At 47.8% G+C, this 20813-nt stretch overlaps 7 protein-coding genes across 7 annotated transcripts; 2 read left to right on the top strand and 5 right to left on the bottom strand.

Annotated features, from left to right (window-relative positions):
• Positions 1 to 1055: 1055 nt before the first annotated feature.
• Positions 1056 to 2426, bottom strand: V1508DRAFT_421907 (uncharacterized protein). The gene is made up of 3 exons (XM_066940943.1): positions 2030 to 2426; positions 1805 to 1967; positions 1056 to 1748 (listed from the first exon to the last, which is right to left on the bottom strand). Exons 1-3 carry the CDS (start codon positions 2258 to 2260, stop codon positions 1087 to 1089), a joined length of 1056 nt encoding a protein of 351 aa, XP_066794357.1. The 5' UTR covers positions 2261 to 2426; the 3' UTR covers positions 1056 to 1086.
• Positions 2427 to 3795: 1369 nt separating this feature from the next.
• On the top strand, positions 3796 to 5506 carry V1508DRAFT_207589 (uncharacterized protein). The gene is made up of 2 exons (XM_066936229.1): positions 3796 to 4445; positions 4509 to 5506. The coding sequence occupies exons 1-2, from the start codon at positions 3990 to 3992 to the stop codon at positions 5181 to 5183; spliced, it is 1131 nt and encodes a 376-aa protein (XP_066794356.1). The 5' UTR covers positions 3796 to 3989; the 3' UTR covers positions 5184 to 5506.
• Positions 5507 to 6560: 1054 nt separating this feature from the next.
• V1508DRAFT_207591 (uncharacterized protein) lies at positions 6561 to 8446 on the top strand. The gene has a single exon (XM_066936230.1). It carries the CDS (start codon positions 6739 to 6741, stop codon positions 8272 to 8274), a length of 1536 nt encoding a protein of 511 aa, XP_066794355.1. The 5' UTR covers positions 6561 to 6738; the 3' UTR covers positions 8275 to 8446.
• A 2362-nt stretch (positions 8447 to 10808) lies between these two features.
• On the bottom strand, positions 10809 to 12395 carry V1508DRAFT_398932 (uncharacterized protein; the record flags this gene model as incomplete). The annotated part of the gene is made up of 3 exons (XM_066938235.1): positions 10809 to 11130; positions 12149 to 12219; positions 12273 to 12395. The coding sequence occupies 3 exons, from the start codon at positions 12393 to 12395 to the stop codon at positions 10809 to 10811; spliced, it is 516 nt and encodes a 171-aa protein (XP_066794354.1).
• Positions 12396 to 13341: 946 nt separating this feature from the next.
• On the bottom strand, positions 13342 to 14553 carry V1508DRAFT_358013 (Zinc/iron permease; the record flags this gene model as incomplete). The annotated part of the gene is made up of 3 exons (XM_066937050.1): positions 13342 to 13600; positions 13649 to 13748; positions 13803 to 14553. The coding sequence occupies 3 exons, from the start codon at positions 14551 to 14553 to the stop codon at positions 13342 to 13344; spliced, it is 1110 nt and encodes a 369-aa protein (XP_066794353.1).
• Positions 14554 to 15317: 764 nt separating this feature from the next.
• On the bottom strand, positions 15318 to 19102 carry V1508DRAFT_373911 (uncharacterized protein). Its single transcript, XM_066937544.1, has 3 exons — positions 18484 to 19102; positions 15974 to 18429; positions 15318 to 15918 (listed from the first exon to the last, which is right to left on the bottom strand). The coding sequence occupies exons 1-3, from the start codon at positions 18911 to 18913 to the stop codon at positions 15463 to 15465; spliced, it is 3342 nt and encodes a 1113-aa protein (XP_066794352.1). The 5' UTR covers positions 18914 to 19102; the 3' UTR covers positions 15318 to 15462.
• Positions 19103 to 19323: 221 nt separating this feature from the next.
• V1508DRAFT_421884 (uncharacterized protein) lies at positions 19324 to 20348 on the bottom strand. The gene has a single exon (XM_066940942.1). The coding sequence runs from the start codon at positions 19899 to 19901 to the stop codon at positions 19533 to 19535; it is 369 nt and encodes a 122-aa protein (XP_066794351.1). The 5' UTR covers positions 19902 to 20348; the 3' UTR covers positions 19324 to 19532.
• Between the last annotated feature and the right edge of the window lie 465 nt (positions 20349 to 20813).

Here is a 20813-nt window from a genome sequence, read left to right as displayed (position 1 = left end):
TTAAATATATTAGCTGTAAATATGCATAGCCTATCTCTACTTCGAATGTTATTCTCGTCAAGCGTCCCAAACCGCGACCTTCTTCCCCACCCACTCATTATCCCCATTTGAACACTTTTGTGCGGTGCCGTTTGAAGTTCTAGAGGAGGATCTTTGTGGAGCGTGAAAACATAATGGGTGTTGAGCCACCGTCGTCGTCTTCAAATCACCTTCGCCTTCAGTAATCTGTGACGCGGAAGATACATTTCAAAGAGAAAGAATTTCTTTCCAACATGGGTTAGAGCTGTATGTATCAGTCAAATTTGCGACGGAGTGTAGGAAAAAATGTTGACTTCAGTCGGCGATCGATCCGACAAGAAAGAACAGGGTATGATGGGCACAATTATGTCTTCCTTGAACCCAATCACGCGTTAAGACGAGCTCGAGTGTGAAGATGTCGATACGGTCACACGCAATATGTACTTGTCTCGACTGCTCGATATTACAGTCAAGGCTTCTCAGGCCACCATTTTCGTCAAGTGGATCCTTGCGCTTGTAGATGGTCAACACCGCATCCTCTGGTTTGCAACGCGACTCCTTCACGTCTCCCTCGACAACATTGAGCAATACATGCTCATCCCATCCACAAACGTACCAGCAGATCGTCTCGTCATCAGCCAGACTGTGATCCACCCGGCCTTTTCGCTTGTCTAGGCGAAAGGAACAAGTCATCCGAGTAACAGCAAACTGGATCAACTCTACAACGATACATTTGCCCCGCCTATAATTAAGCTACGGTACACGTCTATGCCGCCACGAGCAGAGGCCCGAAGCCAGTCTGTATCTGGTGCAAATCATGCACGTGTCAGCCCGTCTATGTTATGCTGAATCAATGAGGACATGGCGATCCGCATTATATCACACGTCAAAAGTCATGGATCTGCCTCTTAATGATCGTCCTATTCAGAACAGGATGCAGGCGGCATACGATGAGTGTCCTACCTGGTGCACTTGCATGTCGCACGTTCGTTTTGGCATCAACTGAGTTATCCTTCGACAATAACGCATTTAGATAACCACATTTTCTATTTGGGAATATATACATCATCAAAGTTCTCCGTCCTTCGCCTTACTTGCCCGCCACTTGTAGTACTCTCCACTTGTCATGAGTGGATATTTCATCGGATTGTCCTCGGAGACGCACGTGGGAACTGGTTCGAGAACCTTTTTACGGTCAAATCCATAGAAAAATGGAATTGAATACCTTTCCTTGCCACTCTTGTTGATGACCCGGTGAACGGTGGACACAAAAAAGTCATTTGTCTGCCGCATGAAACAGTCTGCAATGTTAATCACAAAGGAGTCGGGTATTGGTTTGGCTTTAATCCAGTATCCAGATTTGCTGAGGACTTCCAGTCCGCCGGAGCTATCCTGGGTGACCATGGTGAAGCACTCGAAATCCGTGTGCGCTCCAATACCATTCTGGTCATCCACGGAGTGTTCCTGTTGCGGGTAGTGAAGAATTCGCATGCCTGCCTCGGGTTGTTTTATGTAATCAGCAAAAAAGTCTTCGGGCAAATGCAACGCCAAAGCGAAAATGCGCGTCATTTTGCGCGCAAATTGGAGGATGCGTGTATGGTAAGCATAGAGTCCATCTTTAAATCCCGGCAAATCATTTTCTGGCAAAAATATACTCGTTGACGGTTCGTCTGTAATTGACTCTGGGTCGTACTTTGCATCGTAGGCAATATTGAAAGCCTCACTGAGGTCTGTCAAAGACGTTAGCCACCGTCTCATATAGTTTGACAAAAACTCCAATACTGGCCCTTGTGCTTTCTGTCATTGCCGCTGTATTGTTGCATGGCGTGGTACCCGACGAACTCACCAGGTACACGGGCAGTGTCTACTTCCATTTTCTTCTCAATCGGCATAGCAAAGAATCGTTTAGCTTGTTCGAATGCACCATCCGCGAGTTTTGGGTCAATCCCCTAAAGTACAATATTGGTTAGAATATTAAGGATCATTGCGCAAAACCAAATGGAGAGCCAACATGATTAATAGCATAAAAGAATCCAATTCTGTGAGACGCCTCGCGGACTTTCTCAGCTACCGCTTTTCTATCTTCGATGTTTTCGCTGTAGATGCCTGAGACGTCGATTACTGGGATCTCGTCGGCTTCTATCGAAATATTGGACTTGACGCTGAGGACCTGACCATTTGGAAGCCGTATTGTTCCAGCACTAGCTTTTCCCGGATCTAATTCAGTTGTGGTTCGCGACATTGTCAGTTGGACACCAATTGCTTCTAGATCTATCAGCCAATGGTGACCAGACCGCTATATTATAATTTCTGTCTAGATTGACTCAATCCTTATCTATAGGGGGTTGATGGGGATAGGGTTAGTTGATAACCAAGTACCGCGCCAGACCCAAAACGGCAGTAGATCGACTTACTCTGCTGACAAGCCATCTTCAATGCAGCCCTAGAGCCAGTTAAATCCAAGTTGTAAGATATCGTGCTGTCTGTCTCTCCTATAATAGCCCCATTATGCTTTATTTTGATAAATAAATACGTACGTTACAGTGGCAATCATACAACTATACTGCAGGCAATATTCTACTCATCATACAACTCCAAAACACCTCCATTCCATCCATTCCGCGGAGTGGCGCATGAGACGCTGGAACAACCTGAACATGCAGACTGCGTACACGACGTGGATGAATTCGATCACTTTCATTATTATCACTTCGATATCTAATCTTGCAGCGTTCATAGAAACTTGGAAGAGCTCTACGCCAAAACCCAGAAGTCACTCGGAGCGACAACGTTCTTCAAGTCAATCTCTTCAATGCCTTCAGGAGCTCTTGGCAGATATTCATATCAGCTACAAGCCATCTGACACAGGGGTAGTTCAAGGAGGATCCTATCAGAAAAGAGATTTCAAAGGCACAAGAACAACAAGTAGGTTCATTGTGTCATAACATCGCATCCGCCGACGCCTCACTGAATCCCGTAACGAAGGCGTAGTATCTCTCCCGCGCGGGGTTCATTTAGCACAGCGATAACGTTCCCATAGGCAACTTATTTCAAACTACTAACCAAGATTGTCGCGAAAGAAACCTCTCGGCTGGATCACTCAGATATTGATAGGCAACTCAAGTGCTACCTTCTTGCTCCCATTGACGATGCCACACGCCACACTGCTGCGACAAGTACTCTGAAGCAGTCGGCGTTCTCTTTAAGTAAAGTAAGGAGCTCTGCATCGTTATCTCGGCTGGGTTGGACGAGATCTCGAAGGCACTCTAAATAGTTGCCGAATTATTAAGTACTTTTAAAAACAAACTGATTTTCAATTTGCGGCAAAATACCTATACCACACCGGTGCTTCGATGGTGCGTTAGGAGCACGGACGAGAAGAGCTTGTCCTGAATAGACTACGAGCACCAGACTCTCGAGAGACATTGGGGGGTGCGGCGTGCAGAGCTCTACTAATGACAGCCACACAAGTCTATAATGAGTTCGGAACAATGATATTAAAATGTCACAATATTTCTTCTCTGTGTAGCTGCTTATCTTTAACGCTCTGCTTATATTAGAAGCATTGTCGATGACATTCATTTTATTGGAGAGCCCTAGTCTTGTCGAGTAGAATTCTACAACCTTACATTGATTTAATATTTTACGGTCTCTAGGTAGCGAGGGTGATTGGGTGAATTCTTCTCGAGCACTGGAATTGACAGAGCTGGCTAAATTACCAAGTTGATTAGGGAGATATCAGTGACCAACTTGCTTGGCCTGAAGTGTTCTGTTCACAATCTCCGCTTGTCTTTGGAATGTCTCCCAATCGATCATAGGGAAAGGGTTGACAATTCTCGAGCAAGTCTTCACCTCGATATCACCGCACGCTCGACAATAAGACGCCGTTATATTCTTGAGTACGCCAAACTTGATGCTTCTTTCCAGGCTCCCCTTGCTTGTCGTGCTCTTGCTCCAAACGAAGCGACACCATGACTCCTACCCTATTGTTTGCCAAATCGGGGCTTAGGAAACTCCTGCTGCTGGCTCTCACAGCTGGTGTCGTCATAGGCTTCACTGTCACCAGCTACGCCTGGATGCGCTCACACCCCGACCGTCACAACTTCGTGCCATCTATTATCTCGCCGAAATCGAAATCTTCTCTTGCGTCTACGGCATGGAACGAAACTCTCGGCTTCAGCAAGGTGCTCTATATCAGCATGCCTTACCGTACTGACCGCCAGGATGCTATGAAACTGCTGGCCTCCATGAGTGACATGAAGATAAAGCTCATCGATGGCGTCGATGGTGACAGCATCAACGCGAAAGCTGTCCCCGACAACGCGGATCTCAGGGCCTCTGTGCTGGGTTGCTGGCGTGCACATGCAGACGCATGGAGCTACGTGATTGACAACAATCTCGAAACCGCGCTAATCCTTGAGGATGATGTATGTTGGTTTGTGATGGCAGGTTTCGAGCCAGCGAGAATACGCTAACGGGAGTCTTTGCAGATCGACTGGGACGAAAACATTCACCAGATATTCCACGACCTGAGCCTTCAGATGCAAAGCAATAAGCTCCGACTAGTGAAGCCTACGGACCACGAGCGGGCAACCGCTCCGTACGGGCTCGACTGGGACGTCCTCTTCTTGGGACAATGTCTGGATCAGGCACACCCAGACCTCCGCGATCTCGTCCAAATCTACGACGACACGAACGTGCCCTCGCGGGAAGGTACTCAACAAGTGTTTCTCGATCAAATGGAGAGCCTCGGCGTCAAAGGTGACGACGTTGGCAAGAAGCGACTGCTCTCCCCGGCGTACGGGCCAGCCTGCACAATGGGCTACGCAATTACCCGTAGGGGTGCGCAACGGCTCCTGCTTAATCTCTCGTACTTGGGTCTACGCGGCCCGGTCGACAATGACATGGCATGGACGCTTCAGGATGGCAAGATACGCGGGTATACGGTCACACCGCCGCTGTTTGCTGCATGGCGGGTAGGCGGACAGAAGGACAGCGATAATTATACGCCGAATCCGAACCAAGCTATGGCTGAAAAGGGGAATAGAGCCGGATCGAGTCAAAATTTGAAGAGTAGTGCTAGGGTCGCGATGGTTCGGCAGTTGACTTTGGATAATTGGGGCGATTACGTGAGAGAGCGATTAGAAGCTAAGGCTAATACTTGATCTGGGAAATTTTGGTAATTGTTGGTATATAAGTGGCGTTCTTGTACATCTAGTTTTCTAATCTATTGCAATCCTTTCCAAGCCAGGCTTTGCTGGTCTGGCTATTTCGGGGACTGTGCAAAGTCAGGTAAGGGAGAGAACCTATCTCTGCCGGCAACAGGACATACAATTGCACATTCGAACACTTCACGGACGCTGAAAATGTGTCAATTTGGCAACGGTCGTCCTAGATCCCTACTAAAAATCCGGGGACTCTGATGTTGATGTTTGACTAGTTCACACAGGTCAATTTTTAGTCGTCATTCAAGACTTGTGACACGAGACCGCTCAATGATTACATTGTCTCGTAGATCGCTGATCTGCCTGCTGACGAGTTGCACATAATCCCAGTAACTATCAGCCGCGATATTGACCGTCCGCCCGCATCTTGACTAGGTAATTACTGATGCGTTCGTGCTGCAGCAGACCATAATAAAAAGTGTTTACTAGTTTACAGGACAATAAATATATACAATAGTATTCTTGCGAAGAGGAAGATCTGCGGACGTGCGGCTGAGCGGGGCACGTGCGATCTGCGCGTCTCTGGTCACCTCGGAGTCGTACAAATTGGACTGACCTGAACTCGGCAGTCCATGTAATCACCAGATGTTGTCGCGGAAGAGCCTGGCTATTTCGAACCTACCAGAGCTTTACCATTTTTCGTCTAAACAAACAGAACTACTCCGTTCTGTAGATGCCTTACTCTCGCTTTGGCTTACCCTACCTTCCCCTACACTCCCCCGACCCCATTTTTGTACTGTGCAACGGTACCTTGCAACAGTTGGCCGGGTAACTCTAGGACTACCGTGGTTGAAACAGAAATTTTCATTAATTTCTTCCAGAACGACTGGGAAGACTGGTTGGATCTGGCAGAATTTGCTTATAATAACTCATGTCACTCCGCGACCGGATTTTCACCCTTCTTCGTTGAACACGGCTACAATGCCGATATCGAACCCTTACAGGAATCTCAAAATCCAACCCGTTGGACGCAATCGAGAAAAAATTGTCGACCAAAAAGGTCGCGGAAAGGGACGCTCTTATCCTCAGAGGTTGAAGAGAAGCAACGTATTCATGGCTATTGTGGAGCTTCAGAAGAGTGTAATTGAAGCGGGAGACACAAGGAGACTGCTGCAAGTTTAGTAAACAAAACGCGTTCCAATTGTTGACGGAAAACAAATGCAGGGCAAGGGTTATGGACGAACGTGCTGCATCTTTTAAAGTTGGAACTAGAGTATAAAAGGAATAGGTCAAACAGCTTAGTTTAGTTTTTCATTTGTTCTTTGTAGTACGCGTCAAAACAGGCACAGGGTTAGGAAAAGGTCGGGACATATGGGGATATCCAATCAAGAATATTCTTGTACTTTACGACTTTACGCGGAAGCAGCGCTCGTCCGAATAGGAATCCAATATATACAGCTCTCACTCTGTTCTATCATACTCTGTTCTGCTCTACTCTGTTCTGCTCTACTCTGTTCTGCCCCACTTTCTGATGTGCTGATGACCGCCGACCCCGATGGTGGGATACTCTGTCTCTGTCACGAACTACAGGCGCCTGTTCAGTCTCGTCGCAGCCGTAGCGGCCATCACCATCGTTATCGTAGCAGCATCCACCCAGGCGAGCGCTCGAGGCATTGCAACCCTCGACTTTATCAAGCCGTTAGCACAGCAAATCAAGCCGCTTCTCTCTGAGGGCAACGACTCCACTCCAGCGACCGGCGATGACCACCCCACTGACTTTGCTGCGCGATTAGCAGCGCATGATCGGCCGCTGGAATTACTACGATACTGCGTCCGGCCCTCGACGAGGAAGTTTGACGATGCAGCCAATTTTCTCGTATCGATTAACGGGCCGGAAGGCACTGTCGCACGCATGCAATTCGGATCCGCCTCTAATTCACCGTATAACCCGAATTTATTACCCTACCCGGTAGGTTCAAAGCCCGCATATATCGGATTTGCACGACAGTCGCCAAACAATGTTGTCTTGCACCACGAAATAGTGTACTGCGATATGGATTGGGGCGAAACACGAGTAATTGGTCGCCGAATTCTGCAATGTGTCGAGCCATCGAGTGCACGCAGACTACTACTCCCCGAAGCAACATCGCCGGCTGGCATGTGCCTGTCCCACAAGTTTCTTGAAATGAAACAAGGACATACAGATCCCCGTGTGTTTTTCTCGCCGATGGGCGAGCCATTAATGGTTGTCGGCACGAACGGTAGGTCGAATTGCATGGGGCAATATGTAGTCGATCTACGCACAATGATCCCCGGACTAAGCCAAAAGATGAACCTAACGAATATACCACTGCGGTATTCGGATCTTACGGAATTACGTCGAGACGACATGCGCGAGATCGAGAAGAACTGGGTTTTGCTGTATGACGAAAACAATGAGGAATATGTGCATCAGGACCTTACACCGCGGTCTATCTCGAAGGGTGTGAACGGATCAAATATCCTACCAGTATCCGCACAAGAACTCCCAGAATGCATGAGATCCCCACTCAAAGACTTCTCAAAAACAGAAGATGCGGTAAACGAGTACCACCAAGCCACCAATTCTCTCCGCGTGACAATGTGCGAATTTCCATGCGTGCCTACGATTCACAACACCGTGCTCGTGTCCCTCGTGCACATAAAGTACAAAAATATTTATGAGTTGTTCTATAGACGCTATGCCATGATCATGAACGTGACTGCGCCTTTTGACGTTATCGGACGCACGAATAATCTGATGTTTGCCGGACTGGATGAGCAGGCGATGCTCTACACTGTGTCCATGGCTTGGGATAAGTCATTTACTACCCGGCCAGAGTGGAACGATACCACCGGCGACTCAGCCATCCAAGCCCACGACGCTGAATATGCTGACGACCCTTCCAGCGCCGAGGGCTATGGAAAGTCGCGGAACAAATTAGCGGACGGGTACTACCACGGGTGGATAGACGACGTCGTGATGATCAACATCGGCGTGAACGACTGTGACGCGGCCGTGCTGCATGTGCCGATGCGCGATGTGTTAGATTGTATTGTTTTGTGCGAATAGTGTCCTCTACTTTATGTAGGAATTGTTATTGTCATTTTTATTTAACTCTTCCCCCGACAAGTCGTGCTGCATATGGAAATTTATGTATGATAAGATTGCGAAGATGGGTGATTGTAATTATATATTCCCTGATGCGTCGTACAAATCCCAGACTTATAGAATCTGCATCATCGCCAAAAGTAACACGCAATTGACGCCAGAACAAACACAGAACACACACCGTCGTCGGCGGATGGGATCGGTTAAAATGAAACAGTACTAAAGTGACTACGGTCTTACTTGCAGGAGGACGAGTAAAGCAAGAACAGCAGATAACGAAAAGCTTTCTTGATTGGTCATAATACATGTGGCAAATTTATGACATGTTAGTAAGCTCCTGCGAGAGTAAATTATGTTACTTACATCGTGGGCCTGGCGTTAACTATGTGTCAGCGCATGACAAGGCACCGTCCGCGGTATGCACCTATCCCCTTGTTTATGGGCTCCCCCCATTTCCCCTCCCCCTTCTCCTCCCCCTCTGAAAAGCCGAATGATATTATAATACACGTGAGTCTGAAGGGGTGAGAGCCCTTATACATTCCTTCAATATTGTAACATTCACAAATTCTTGGCTGTATCTCCGTGATAATCGTTCGTATATCTGTTGATGCTGTACTCTATACATCAGTTACTGTAAACTTGAGGAATTCTCACCTCAATAGCCATTGTCATAACTTGGCTGATTAGTTCTTCCAATTCTTCAACAACTTTTAGCTTTCGTCAGAGTTTAAACGTTGCATTCGTAGTAGTCTTGTACTAGTCCACTAAAGTACCTTGGTCCGGCGATGCATGCTCCATTAGCCGCACCATAGCGCGTTCAGGTGCATCGGGAAGCTATTCGCCTCACCATGTGCGGCTTGTTAATAGTGGTAGATTATCTCTAACCTCCATATTAAGTTGTTGGGTTTTGGCACTCATATCGGAGTTTATTCGATATAAATGCGACCCATTAATTGATACCCTAGGCAATATCTAGCGACCGCCAATTGTCAGACTTGTAGCTACGTAATTATTGCATGATACATAAACACTGACATCAATCGTCGTGCTTGACATTGTGAAACTGAGAGATTACTGAGGGCGAAGGTGATTTTGAAGACGACGATGGCTCGAACATAGAAAGTTTAACAGGCATTCCTGGTGTTATTACAGCTTCTGTAGCAACAGTGTCTCTGCTGTTGACACGGAAGATACCTTTCAAAGAATGAGAAAGAATTCCTTTCAACACTGGTCAGAGCTGTAAGTATCAGACAAATTTGCGACGGTGTGTGGGAAGAATGTTGACTTCAGTTACCCCTTCTTGCAAATTCATGGTACATATGGTCAACTAAGTTCCTGGTTTCACCACACGACCCCCAGCCTCATCAACGCATGTCGTATCGGGCCTATGTAAACTTCAAAGTTGTGACACGCGAGGACACCGATATCGGGCCCATATTTTGATTTTCGATGAGCGCACCCGTAGTCCCCAAGGAGATATTAATTAGCCATTTTATTATTTATTTGGATCAGGGTCCAAGATCTGCTCCTTCGTGATCCTTTATTATGCCTTCTAGAGCAATTAGGATTTCCTACTTTATCGTGTCTCTCCATTCGGATTTGTAACTTCTACTTTTGTATCATTTGCAGCTACAATAGGCACCGCATCCTCCTCTAGATTCAATTGAACAAACCTTACAATATTGTGCAGATGCTTTTCTCTTAATTGCCGACACAACAGTGTGCCTTACTTAATAACTGAACAAATACAATACCGCCAGAGCCCTCAGCTGCCGTTGTTTCGCAATATCGCTTCTTGCTCCTACTGTCGTGTAGCTAGTAATTATTGCATTTGGCGCTGTTATCACGGCCTGAGGTTATTTCAATGATGGAACGTCCTAGGAGACCAACCATGACCGGTTGTCGTCTGGCGCTCATTAGTCATTAGCCGGGAGACCCATTCACTCGCATTGCTTCGCGGATAAGCATAAAATCACGTTCTTCGATCCGCACAAGCCACAGCGCAGAGCCAGCCCCCAATCCTTGCGGCCCGAGCTGAAACTAAGAGAATGAAGCAACGGCGTAGTGGGGATCTCGGTTGAATTCATCCAGACCACGTTGCATCGCCACGGACGGAATCCGTCAACCATGTCGAAACGGTAAGGTTCACCGTCCGTGACAGTACCTATGGCAGTCAGGTGCCTATATGGAGTCCTCTCACCGAGTTGGATAGTTGGGGAGTAATAAACCATCCTATCGCCTGGTCGAATGCGGCGTAGCGGTGCCGCCTTGCCGTGTGACACCTGGATAATTCCATCGACCTTCGCGCGTCGCACATGCTTGGCACAGGCCATAAAAACCATGCACTGGGCATGCTTTTGTGGATTGCGAAGATGCAAACGCGATGTGCACCTAGGCTCGCTCTACACTATGCAGTTAGCATCATTATCATATACGACATTGGATAACTACCTCGGATGAAGAGATAACGGCGGACATAGTTAGGGTGTCAGCAGTCACCGGATGTATAGCATTTTGTCGGCATCGTCGCCGCCGTCTGCACGCTGCTGGTCTTCGGATGTATTCAGCGACGGGAAGAAGGACTTCCCTGAATTTGGAGTAGGCGGACTGGTCTGTGGATGGACCTGGATTGAGAACCACGAGTCCGAATCCAGGCTCCTGGAAGCTCCACTGTCGGAAATTCCGGACACCAATGACCACTCTTGGGACAGCTCCCGCGTAACTTCTGTCCAAAACTGCTTGCGCTGGTCAGGCGAGTTGCTCTCTGATGCCTGAGATAGTTTCCGCTTGCGGGACCCGGAGCTAGAGGTCTGGCCACTGCCCGTCGAGGGTGTCGTCTAGGAGATTGCTTGTTGTAGAACCATTGTTGCTGGTGCACGCTGAAGAAAGAACGAGGTATAGAGAACACGACGCTGGATGGGGAGAATGGGGAGATGAAGAAGCAAAATATCAGCAACATCGGCGCCTGACGAGGACGTGAATTCATTTGATTACCTGTCCGTGCGCGCCTCTGCGCTCGGTCGCGTCAGTACGCCGAAATCAAACCTCAACTTCATGCAATCTCGGCTATTTCTTGCAATGAATTAATTAATGTTTCGCATTCGAAGCGATGACTGTCTTACCAAGACCCTGGCGTTACACAGATCGGACGCTGTCGCGCGTGCCTGACGCGTCCGCCGCGTTTTATTCACGCGTCAACAGTGTCAACAACGCGTCCCTCTCTCATCCATCCGCAATTCGCGATGCACTAAACGTCCACAGTGGCCCAGCTGATGCGGAATCCTGGAGAAAGCAGTTTTTCAAATCGTCTTGAGGGTTTTGCCAATACTGAGTGGCTGTTCGCGTCGTTGCAGATCAACCCCAATCCGACACTCCCGGCTGCAAGACCTGCACTTAAGTCTGATTCACACTGAAACACGATCGCGCTCGGACGGAGATTCGCACAGAAGACAACAATCATACAGCTAATTAGTGACCGCGCTCTCGTCTGGTTACAAATACAGCCATCTTTTCCCGCTGCTGATGCTGCTATTGCCCTTACGACTTGACAACCGAGAACTAAGTCGCCTGGCCAGCGAGACAGTTGCAGTGAGCTGAGAGGGGAGCCTGTGACTGGCTGAGATCCTCTTCAATCACAAGCAAGTATACATTCAGAATTCCTACAACCTGGTCACTAAGCTAACATTTATGTAGCCAGACAGAGTTCTCAATTGTGGGCAAGCGGGCAGCTTGGAACCCAGATTGAGTCCAAGTGGCCAGAGCCAAGCCGCTTGTACACTGCCCGTTCCAGCAGTTCGTCCTCTACTGGGGGCAAAGTGGAGAGTTACAAACTTACATCGTCGAGTACGCTGATCCGTACTCGACGATGTGCACGGGGGCATCTTCAATTCGAGTACGCTGATTCGCCTTGGAGCAAGGTAAGTCCAAGGATGGCGAAAGCCAAGTCACTTGGACACTACCAGTTCCGGGGACGCGTACTCGAATGTGGCCGAGGACATCCCGGATCCAGCTGACACAGGCGGTGAGAACCAAGCCGCTTGGTCCACAACTGGTTCCGGCGACATATTCTCATCTGGGGGCATGAGGGGAGTTCTGACGCACTGAAATCCTCTTTAATGAGCACGCAGCGGTTTCCGCACAGCGTACTCGAGTGTGAGCACTGGGAGGAGCCATCAAGCTCATAAGGAACGGTGTAGGTTTGGGAATTTGTTTTCCACTGGTTTTATTGCCCTGAGGATGTTTCCTACACCTTTGTCCAAATGGATGTTCCTTTTCTATGTGGTTGTGCATATCTTTATTTGCACAAATACTCGCATTTCGAGTACCTCGGTCTTTGACCGCGATTTTAATGTTTGAACTCATCATGCTCTGAGAGCATGATGGCAAGTGGTGGCATCTCTCGGGATGCTGCCACGCTGGGACCTAGCCCCGCGTCTATAGAAGCAGCAATGCTTCTGTGAGTGCAAGTCCCTCGTGGATTGGAAGCCCCTATGGGGTCAAAAGACTCCCAAACACTCTGCTTAATTTCGCATTTTTGCGGGTTTTGCGAGTTTTTGTTGGTTTTTTGCTAGGAGGAAACGCTGAACAGACTCGATCAAAACAGCCAACAGGGACTGCGATCGGTGTTTACTAATTGGAGGGCGTGCCTGTTCAAATCTAATGACTGTTACGTTAGCATCATTCTCCTCTTAGCCCGTTCCTCGAGATTTTCCACAGGGATCTCTATAGCGTGCTGGTCACGTCAGAGCAAAAAAAATTTGGCATTATGTACGACGACAAATTAATTGTATTAATAGCGTTATTTTTCTCAAATAGTTGTCAGTATTACTAATCCTCCATTGCTGCTCCCTAAATGTACTTGCTGGTGACATCGGAGGCAGCATACTGGATATCCGTAGCACTTATTGCAATTCTCTGGATTCATGTTTTAGTCAGCACCTCACCAAACACGTTATAGGAAAGACTACATGCGTAATTTGTACCAATTTTGACCCCAAATCATCGCAACTGAACTTAAAGCTTCTGTCACTATGCCCAAGCCCCGACTAAGCTCATGCCGAATGCGCCCAAGAACACCAAGCAACAAGCCATGCATCTCCGCCTACCTCGTAATACGTGCCAGCTCTGGGCGCTAAGAAAGTCTTCGGCTAAGAGGTCCACCAATGCTGTATAGATCAATAGGCCGGATGAGATTGCATTCATAATCCCAACCACTAATAATCCAGTTTCTGAATCCGGATCGTACAGTGAATGTGTCGCTAGCCCTATGGCTTGACCGATCGGTGTTCTGTAAAATGTTAATACGTGATCTTGTTCACAAATGAAGGCAGCTTACGTGCACCCATACGCCAGAGCCATCAGCCACGGCTTGACTGATCCATCGCTCCAAGACAGTGACGATATACGAGAGCCCAAAGCGAGTCCTTCAAACGTTTCTGCACTTAAGTTAGTGACTAGATGATGAGAGCCACGAAGGAACAAACACTTACGGTGAAAAGCAATAGCTATTAGAAGTACAATAAAGGCATCATCAACTTCGACGCTCAACGCCATACCGATGAATACACTATGAAACAAAATACTTAGTTCAAGGAGCAAGCATTGTAGAACCGCATTTTTCTGCTTTGACTTTCCACTGTGCACCGAGTCCTGTTCCGTCAATCCATCAACAATTTCTCCTAACGGTACGAAGTCCACAGGTATGTCCTTGCGGATAGTTTTATATGGCACGATCTCAGTCCGATCGATAGTGACATTTGCATCGATTAGGCGCTGCAGTTGCTGCCCAGTGCTGTTCACGCGCCTGCCGCAATTGGCTATATCTTCGCAGTCAGTTCTGATGTCCTTTTCAGGACCATGTTCCAGAGCAACATGAGGATCGAACGCAGGCGACAAAGAACACATGGTTCTGCCGTGGCTGAAGACCATTTCGATGACTGTGATCAGGAAGACTGCTGCAAGAGAAATGGCGCCGGCCATTGCCGGATACCGTTCGTTCCATAGAGACGGCAGACATGGGTCGGTAAGCGAAATGAAGGCGGTTGGTAGCAAATGGACGAATGCGGTCGCGATCAAAACGCCGGTGCCGAAGTGCCTGATGACAAACAAAAAGTTCGCGGGAATACACAGAGCCGGAAACTTGACAGCGACCAACGGGAAGGCACAGGCTAACGTGGACACGGTCAGAATTATTGCCAGAGCACCAACGTGGAAAGGTAGATCGTAAGACCGCGCCGCCATCAAGCCGCCACCGCAAGTCGACCGTCTGATGAGTGAAGTAATGGCTGATGAGTCACTCAGTTAGCACCCGATGAAAGTAAACTAATGGGACCACACTTACAAGACTCGCCTGTTATCGAAGCCATCGAGTGTGATGCCGAAGAAGCAGCAGAAGGCGTTTCAGGATTAGCAGATTCATGGTTGATCGTGGATCGACTTGAAATACAACAAGTTGTGCGGTCAATATGCCAAGCGTCACATCCTGGGCAGAATTGAAATTGCTTAAACCTCAGGGTTCGAACACCATCTGAAGCTGATGTCGATATAGGTGGTTTGACGAAGCGGTGTTCGCTTGAGTGTTTTGTACCGCCCGCGGAAGTTCTGTGTTTAAGGGGTCTGCACACTACACCCCAAATCAAAGACAATATTCGCAATCTATATTCGCCTCTCGTAACGGACACTTCCTTTTGTGCATGTCTCGATAACAGTATCGGACGAATATGTGGTCACTGTGGACAAGATACAATGCTATCCCGTTCAAGGGCCGTTTATGGATTGGCGTGTCGACAATGGCTGTGGCGTACGGCGGCATGCAATTGACTGATTACCTCTACGAACTCGAGCAGCAAAAAGAGCTCGAACACGGGCCAAGCCCCATGGCCGGGACCTCAGGGAAAGCAACGCCTACGAAGCTTACGGATGCATTCGTTGAAGGGTCAGCAGATTCCAAGTGATGTGCGTTCTACTATGAAAGAATTATAGGTCATCAAATGCTAACAAGTCTATGCAGATCTATACGAATTCATCGACGCTGGTCATTGCATACAAAGTTTCCACAGAAAATAAGCCAAGATTCCTTGTTCTCACATGTTCTGAACAACATTAAGATTGTGCAGTTCCAAGAGTGTATATAGTCATCGCATACAAATGTCATTTTTGGTTAAGGAAAGCAGACAAGAATCTCTGTTCGTCATTACCCTGAAATTGCAGTACCGTTGAAATTACCGGCATTAATTGCTGTCGCTGTTCCTTTCGCTCCAAGAAACCAAGTAGTACATTTTTGATATACGGAATGCTGAGGTTGTCGTTTTCTTCGTACGCGATATATGTTGATGATGGACTGGAGTTTCCAGGGCTAGTCAGTCTCGGAACTATGACGTCTTTGTTACTGGCAGCAGATAAGTTCGAAACTGATCGATTTGCGCGAGTCTGGATTCCTGGGTGCAAATCCATCGTAAACTTTGCCGCCTGCAGTGATTGTACTTCTTCAGAAAGAATGCGATTCGTTTTTTGCAGACGGTCAACTTTTCCTTGAGTGTCTTCGGCCAGTCGTTTCAGTTCTTGCCTATTCGCTTCAACTTCACGGAGTTGCACTTCCGTGGTTTCCTATATATTCATCAGATTAGAATTGATCTCAACGAATAAAAATTCGGGGACATGCCAGTACTGTTCGTAGTTCAGTAAGAACTTTTCTTGTCTCATCCATCTCTGAAGATGCAAGATTTGCTTTCTCATCTGCTCTTTCCCGTGCAGCCCGTAAGTCATTTAACTCTGCCGATAGTTTAGATCGCTCTTCATCCGCCATGCCAAGTTTCCGCTCTTGTTCCCGAACCTTGATCTTCAAATCCTCCATCTCATGACTCTTCCGTCTGGAAATAGTGATGACTTCTTTCTCCGCTCTGTCTCGTTCCTCCATGAGCACACTAACTTGCTCCTTCAGCTCGCGTACTGATGCCTCTTGTTTCGACTCCGCATCGCTCAACAGTCTGCGAATTGTTGTCGCCTCTCTTGCACGCTCAATTAGTAACCTATGTGACTCTGAAAGCTCCTCTTCCAGTGCATCATATCGGTCGCGGGATTCCTTGCTTTGCATCGCCATTTCGGACGCCTGCTCACGAAGACTCTCCATCATGGTTTTCGCACTTTCTCTTTCCGCTTTTGCAATCTGAACTTCCTCTTTTGCAGCCTCTAGCTGATTTTTCAGGCCTGAATTAGCAGAAGAGTATGTTTGCAGTCGTGATCGTAAGCTTTCCAGTTCCTGATTCATCGAAGCCTTTTCTCGAGACATTCGGTCGACGCCCTCGGAAACACCCTTTAGTTCCGCCTCCGTCCGTGTGAGTTGCTGGCTGAGTTGCGATACACGCTCATCAGCCTTCATCTTTCCAACCTGATACTCCCGCAATTGCGTTCGAATCTTCGTTAGATCGGCATCCCGTTCAGCCACAGCGGTACGATGTTTACTAACGTCTGCCTTTAATTGTCGCTCACTCTTTTCCACACGCTTGAGCTCCTCAAGCTTGGCCGTCAGAAGGCTACGTTCGTCACGCAATTGCACCACCTCTGTTCTCGCTGTCTGTAATTCCGACTGCAACTTCATCAATAAATCATTCTTTTCCGAAAGCTCCTTATAACGGGCTTGAGCGACCTGCTCGGTGGCCTTGACGTCTTGCTCAAGACTGGTGATTTTAGATTGCAGCTGTGCTGTAGCCTTGTCGTTTGCGTCGTTCGCTTGCTGAACTTGATTCTTCGCTTTCTCATTCTCAGCAAGTAATTCTTCGACGCGTTTGTTGACTTCTGAGTGATCTTGCAACAACTCATCCTGAGTCTTCAACATCTCCTCGATCTTTCTGACTGCCTCTTTATGAGAATTAGTGCTGATTTCATGGGCTCGCTCTAGATCGTCTTTCTGTCTGATAATATCCACGTGAGTAGCTTCCAGCTCAGCGAACTTGCTACCAATCTCTGAACTATTCGACATTTGTTCGCGTAAAATCTTAATCTCATCCTTTGCCTCGACAAGGTCCTGGCCCAGGTTTCGAACCACATCCCTTAAATTCTCAATCTCCTCCGAAGCGTGAGCTCGCTCGTTACGTAAATTGTCAGCTTGCGCCTCCAAATCCGAAATTTTAATTTCGTAGGCAGAGACATCAATCGAATGATCCGCAGATACAGGTTCAGAGAGCACAATATCCGGAAGAGTATCCGAGACTTTAGAGGATTGCTCATCCAACTGCAAAGTATTTCCACCCTTTCCTTTTTTCTTCTTCTTTTTCTTATTTCTTGACGAGCTGGGTGTATGTATTGCGCTTTGCTTTGAAGACTCGCCCTCCGCATCATTCACTTCGTTGTCATTCTCTTCGTCATGCATCACGGCATCATCGTTGGCAGCCACGGCATTCGCCTTGAGATCTTTGAGAGCCGTATTTTCAGATTCAAGTTCTGACAAGCGGTTCTCCGCGGCTGCGAGCTTCTGCTTTGCGTCGATATCAGCAAAAGCAACTTCTGATGACTTTATGACTTTGTCTTCCAGTTCTGATATTTGCGAATGAAGATTGCTGACCTCCGATTCCAGTTCTGCAATACGAGACTCCGCATCTTGTAACTTTCCCGTTGCCACTTCATCAGCAGTCATTGATGCGTTCTTCATCTTATCTTCCAGGTTAGACAGTTGCAATTCAAGTTCGGTGACTTTTTCTTCAGACACAGCCAACTGCGCTCTGGTGTTGTCAGTTGTGGCTTTTGCATCGTCGAGCGCAGCTGCATTAGTAACCGTCACATCTTTAAACAGAGCATCCCGGTTCTCGACCTCAGTCTTGAAAACCAAAATCTCTTGGTCCTTTTCAACTAATTTTGCCTTGATCTCGGCTATTATTTTCTCCGCTTCCTGGTTCTTTACTTCAGCCTCTTTGCATTTCCGGCCAAATTCGTCTTTCTCTTTCGTGACCCGCTTCATCTCCTCAACGAGCATGTCTTGCCTGAGCGTCAAATTTTGAAGGTATTCAACTAAAGCTTGGGGGTCCTCTATCGAGGAGCAAGGAGTGTGTTCGCGGAGGACATTCTCGAAAGCGTCAATTAACGAAGACCGAGCTCTTTCAGCCTCGTAAGCTCTATGTAGTTCTAATGCTAGGTTAGCCACTTCCTCCAATAATTATTGAAATATTAATGGCGCACCTGGATACCTCGCCTCATACTTTGCGAGCTTCCGCAGCTTTGCCCTAATCTCAGGCGGATATTCCATGGTAGCTGCAGGTGTCGAAGACCGACTAGGTGGTTGGCTCTGTAGTTGCAATCCAGATACGCTCAGTGCCTGTCCAGTATGGTTTCGCTCAGGATTGGTAGTATCCTCGGCCAATGGATGATCGGCGCTGCTATTGTCATACTCCTCTGTATGGGAACTTGGATTCCCGGGTTCACCGCCTGACACCTGTTGCAACGCTCTCCGAGCAGGTGTCGCGCTGAGGGCAGACCCAACACTTCCGTTCCCAGGTCCAGGAGATTGCGTACTTGTGCGATTAACAGACGACGCAGCGACGGATTGTGCTCTTGCTTGTTCAATATCCTCTGCGATCGCTTTCCCTATCTGTGAGATCCGAGACATCATTTTGCGAGCTAACCTGTAGTTGGTTGCATAGTCCCTATCAAGTGTACTAAATCGAATGCACAGTAATTTTGGCCAAATAGGGTCAAACTAAAGCCGTGTGGTGAAGTAAAAGAATTTTGGGTCTCGATGTAATTGGCATACACGTTGCACCGCTGACGCCGCAGAGATAAGTCTGCGCGGCCTCTGCGGCGTCGGCGTTGCAGTTCAGAACTAGTTGAAGGATGCCTCCCATTCAACTACGCCATAACCCGAGAAATCAGTTCAACTATTGTTTTGGCACTCTCGGTCTCATTGCAATGTTTTGTTCCGTCTATAAGGGACGTGTATTACTACAGAATAGCAGGATAAGCCTGACCTAGGAGGTTGTGGTTACACAGGCACCGCACCGCCAATTAGGCGAGGAGTTAATATGTAGAGTAATCCAATACAATTATTTCTGCGAACTGTCCAGAGCGCACGCTATCGAATAAATACACTTTTGCTCAATCACAACCAAAATAACAAGCCCAATCACGTCTTGTACAAGTCCTTTATCCAATCGATTCACTAATATTATCTCGACATATCCGATTCACAAATGTACGCAATCGATGCTTCTATCACCCATTGGCATAACAACTTAGTAAGCGTGACCGAAGTAAACCGCGACGAGTCCCATCGCCAAACTGAGATATCCGCTGCCAGCAGAGATGGGCTTAAGAGAGATGCTATCAGCACCCGACGTCGGGGTACTGGTAGGGCTAGTCGTCGTGGCAGAACTGGAGGTGCTCGTTGAGGTTACGCTAGAGGTGAGGGACGAACTCGTCTCAGATGTGCTGGTAGCCGACCCCGTTATCGAGCTAGTTGTACCCAATGCCGTCTCGGAAGCACTAACGGCAGACCCGCTAGTAATGCTGCTCATCTCGGTGTAAAGTGGGCTCGTTCCAGGCGAATATTGGCCTGTAACAGCGACGATGAGCGCGAGGAGAACGAGAACAACAGATCGCATTATGTTTAATGGCTTCACTTTGGAGTGTATGGCAGATTGCAAATCGTGTAACTGAAGCGTGTGATATAAAAGATAACGATTGTACGAGGCGCGGGAACTTTGGATGCTTAAGTACCCATGAGAAGCCGGTGGGGATCGACATATTTTGACTCAATGCGTCGTCTCGCGCACCGGCGGCTAGTTCAGCCGAGAGGAAATACGCACGGGGCTAAGGTCAAGCGGGAATAAGTGGTGGGCTGAGGGGAAATGTGTTTTGTGCAAACGCGGATGATTGTCAACGATTCTTCTTTAGCAAGATCTACAATGTGCGGCGCGAATGATGATGATGCCATGGCTTCCCCTTCCGGTGCTTACATCGCAACTTACGTCGTGTTCTCCGCCTCTTGAGCGCTTGCATCGCGGTTGTAGATATTTTTAGAGTTATTATTTGTTAGTCGCAATTTTGTCGTGTACGCGGTGGGCAGGTCATTGGTGAAAGGTGATCACCAATCACATCAGGCGAATTGGACTTATGCTCTATATTTGGTGCCCACGCGAACCATGCCGTGACAGTGTTCGCGTGATGTCGGTACGATGACTCATGTTCAATGGCGTATGTTTATTTTGGACAGGGATCGTCGAGATTTATACCGCGGCGAGAGCCATGTTGCCTGGGGGTGACAGTTTGTTTCGCAATGTACGATGTGATGATATATATCGTTGGTTTTATGGAAATTACGCCACTCGATATGTCGACATCGACCGGTCACCAGTAATAAAAGTACCAATCAGTCTGCGGCCAAAACTCCATCGTCGCGTCGCTTACGCGTTATATGTGTTGCCTATATCATTTAGCCCAAGATCGCATCTGCTTCCCGAGGTTTGTGCCCGCACACATAAACACAATTGAGTCTCGCCTGCGAATTGGATGTG

The sequence above is a fragment of the Lipomyces doorenjongii genome (genome assembly GCF_038497915.1).
Source record: "Lipomyces doorenjongii strain NRRL Y-27504 unplaced genomic scaffold V1508scaffold_46, whole genome shotgun sequence".
NCBI lineage: Eukaryota > Fungi > Ascomycota > Lipomycetes > Lipomycetales > Lipomycetaceae > Lipomyces > Lipomyces doorenjongii.
This window is presented reverse-complemented; position numbering and strand designations above follow the sequence as displayed.

Bases quoted from the DNA above. Each gene is read 5' to 3' on its own strand.
- V1508DRAFT_421907 (XM_066940943.1), bottom strand. From the start codon at position 2,260: ATGTCGCGAACCACAACTGAATTAGATCCGGGAAAAGCTAGTGCTGGA. The intron at 1,968-2,029 runs GTTGGCTCTCCA...ATTGTACTTTAG, and splicing joins TCTTTTATGCTATTAATCAT to GGGATTGACCCAAAACTCGC. The intron at 1,749-1,804 runs GCCAGTATTGGA...CGTCTTTGACAG, and splicing joins CAATGACAGAAAGCACAAGG to ACCTCAGTGAGGCTTTCAAT.
- V1508DRAFT_207589 (XM_066936229.1), top strand. From the start codon at position 3,990: ATGACTCCTACCCTATTGTTTGCCAAATCGGGGCTTAGGAAACTCCTG. The intron at 4,446-4,508 runs GTATGTTGGTTT...GAGTCTTTGCAG, and splicing joins CGCTAATCCTTGAGGATGAT to ATCGACTGGGACGAAAACAT.
- V1508DRAFT_207591 (XM_066936230.1), top strand. From the start codon at position 6,739: ATGGTGGGATACTCTGTCTCTGTCACGAACTACAGGCGCCTGTTCAGT.
- V1508DRAFT_373911 (XM_066937544.1), bottom strand. From the start codon at position 18,913: ATGATGTCTCGGATCTCACAGATAGGGAAAGCGATCGCAGAGGATATT. The intron at 18,430-18,483 runs GTGCGCCATTAA...ACCTAGCATTAG, and splicing joins GTATGAGGCGAGGTATCCAG to AACTACATAGAGCTTACGAG. The intron at 15,919-15,973 runs GCATGTCCCCGA...ATGAATATATAG, and splicing joins CTGAACTACGAACAGTACTG to GAAACCACGGAAGTGCAACT.
- V1508DRAFT_421884 (XM_066940942.1), bottom strand. From the start codon at position 19,901: ATGCGATCTGTTGTTCTCGTTCTCCTCGCGCTCATCGTCGCTGTTACA.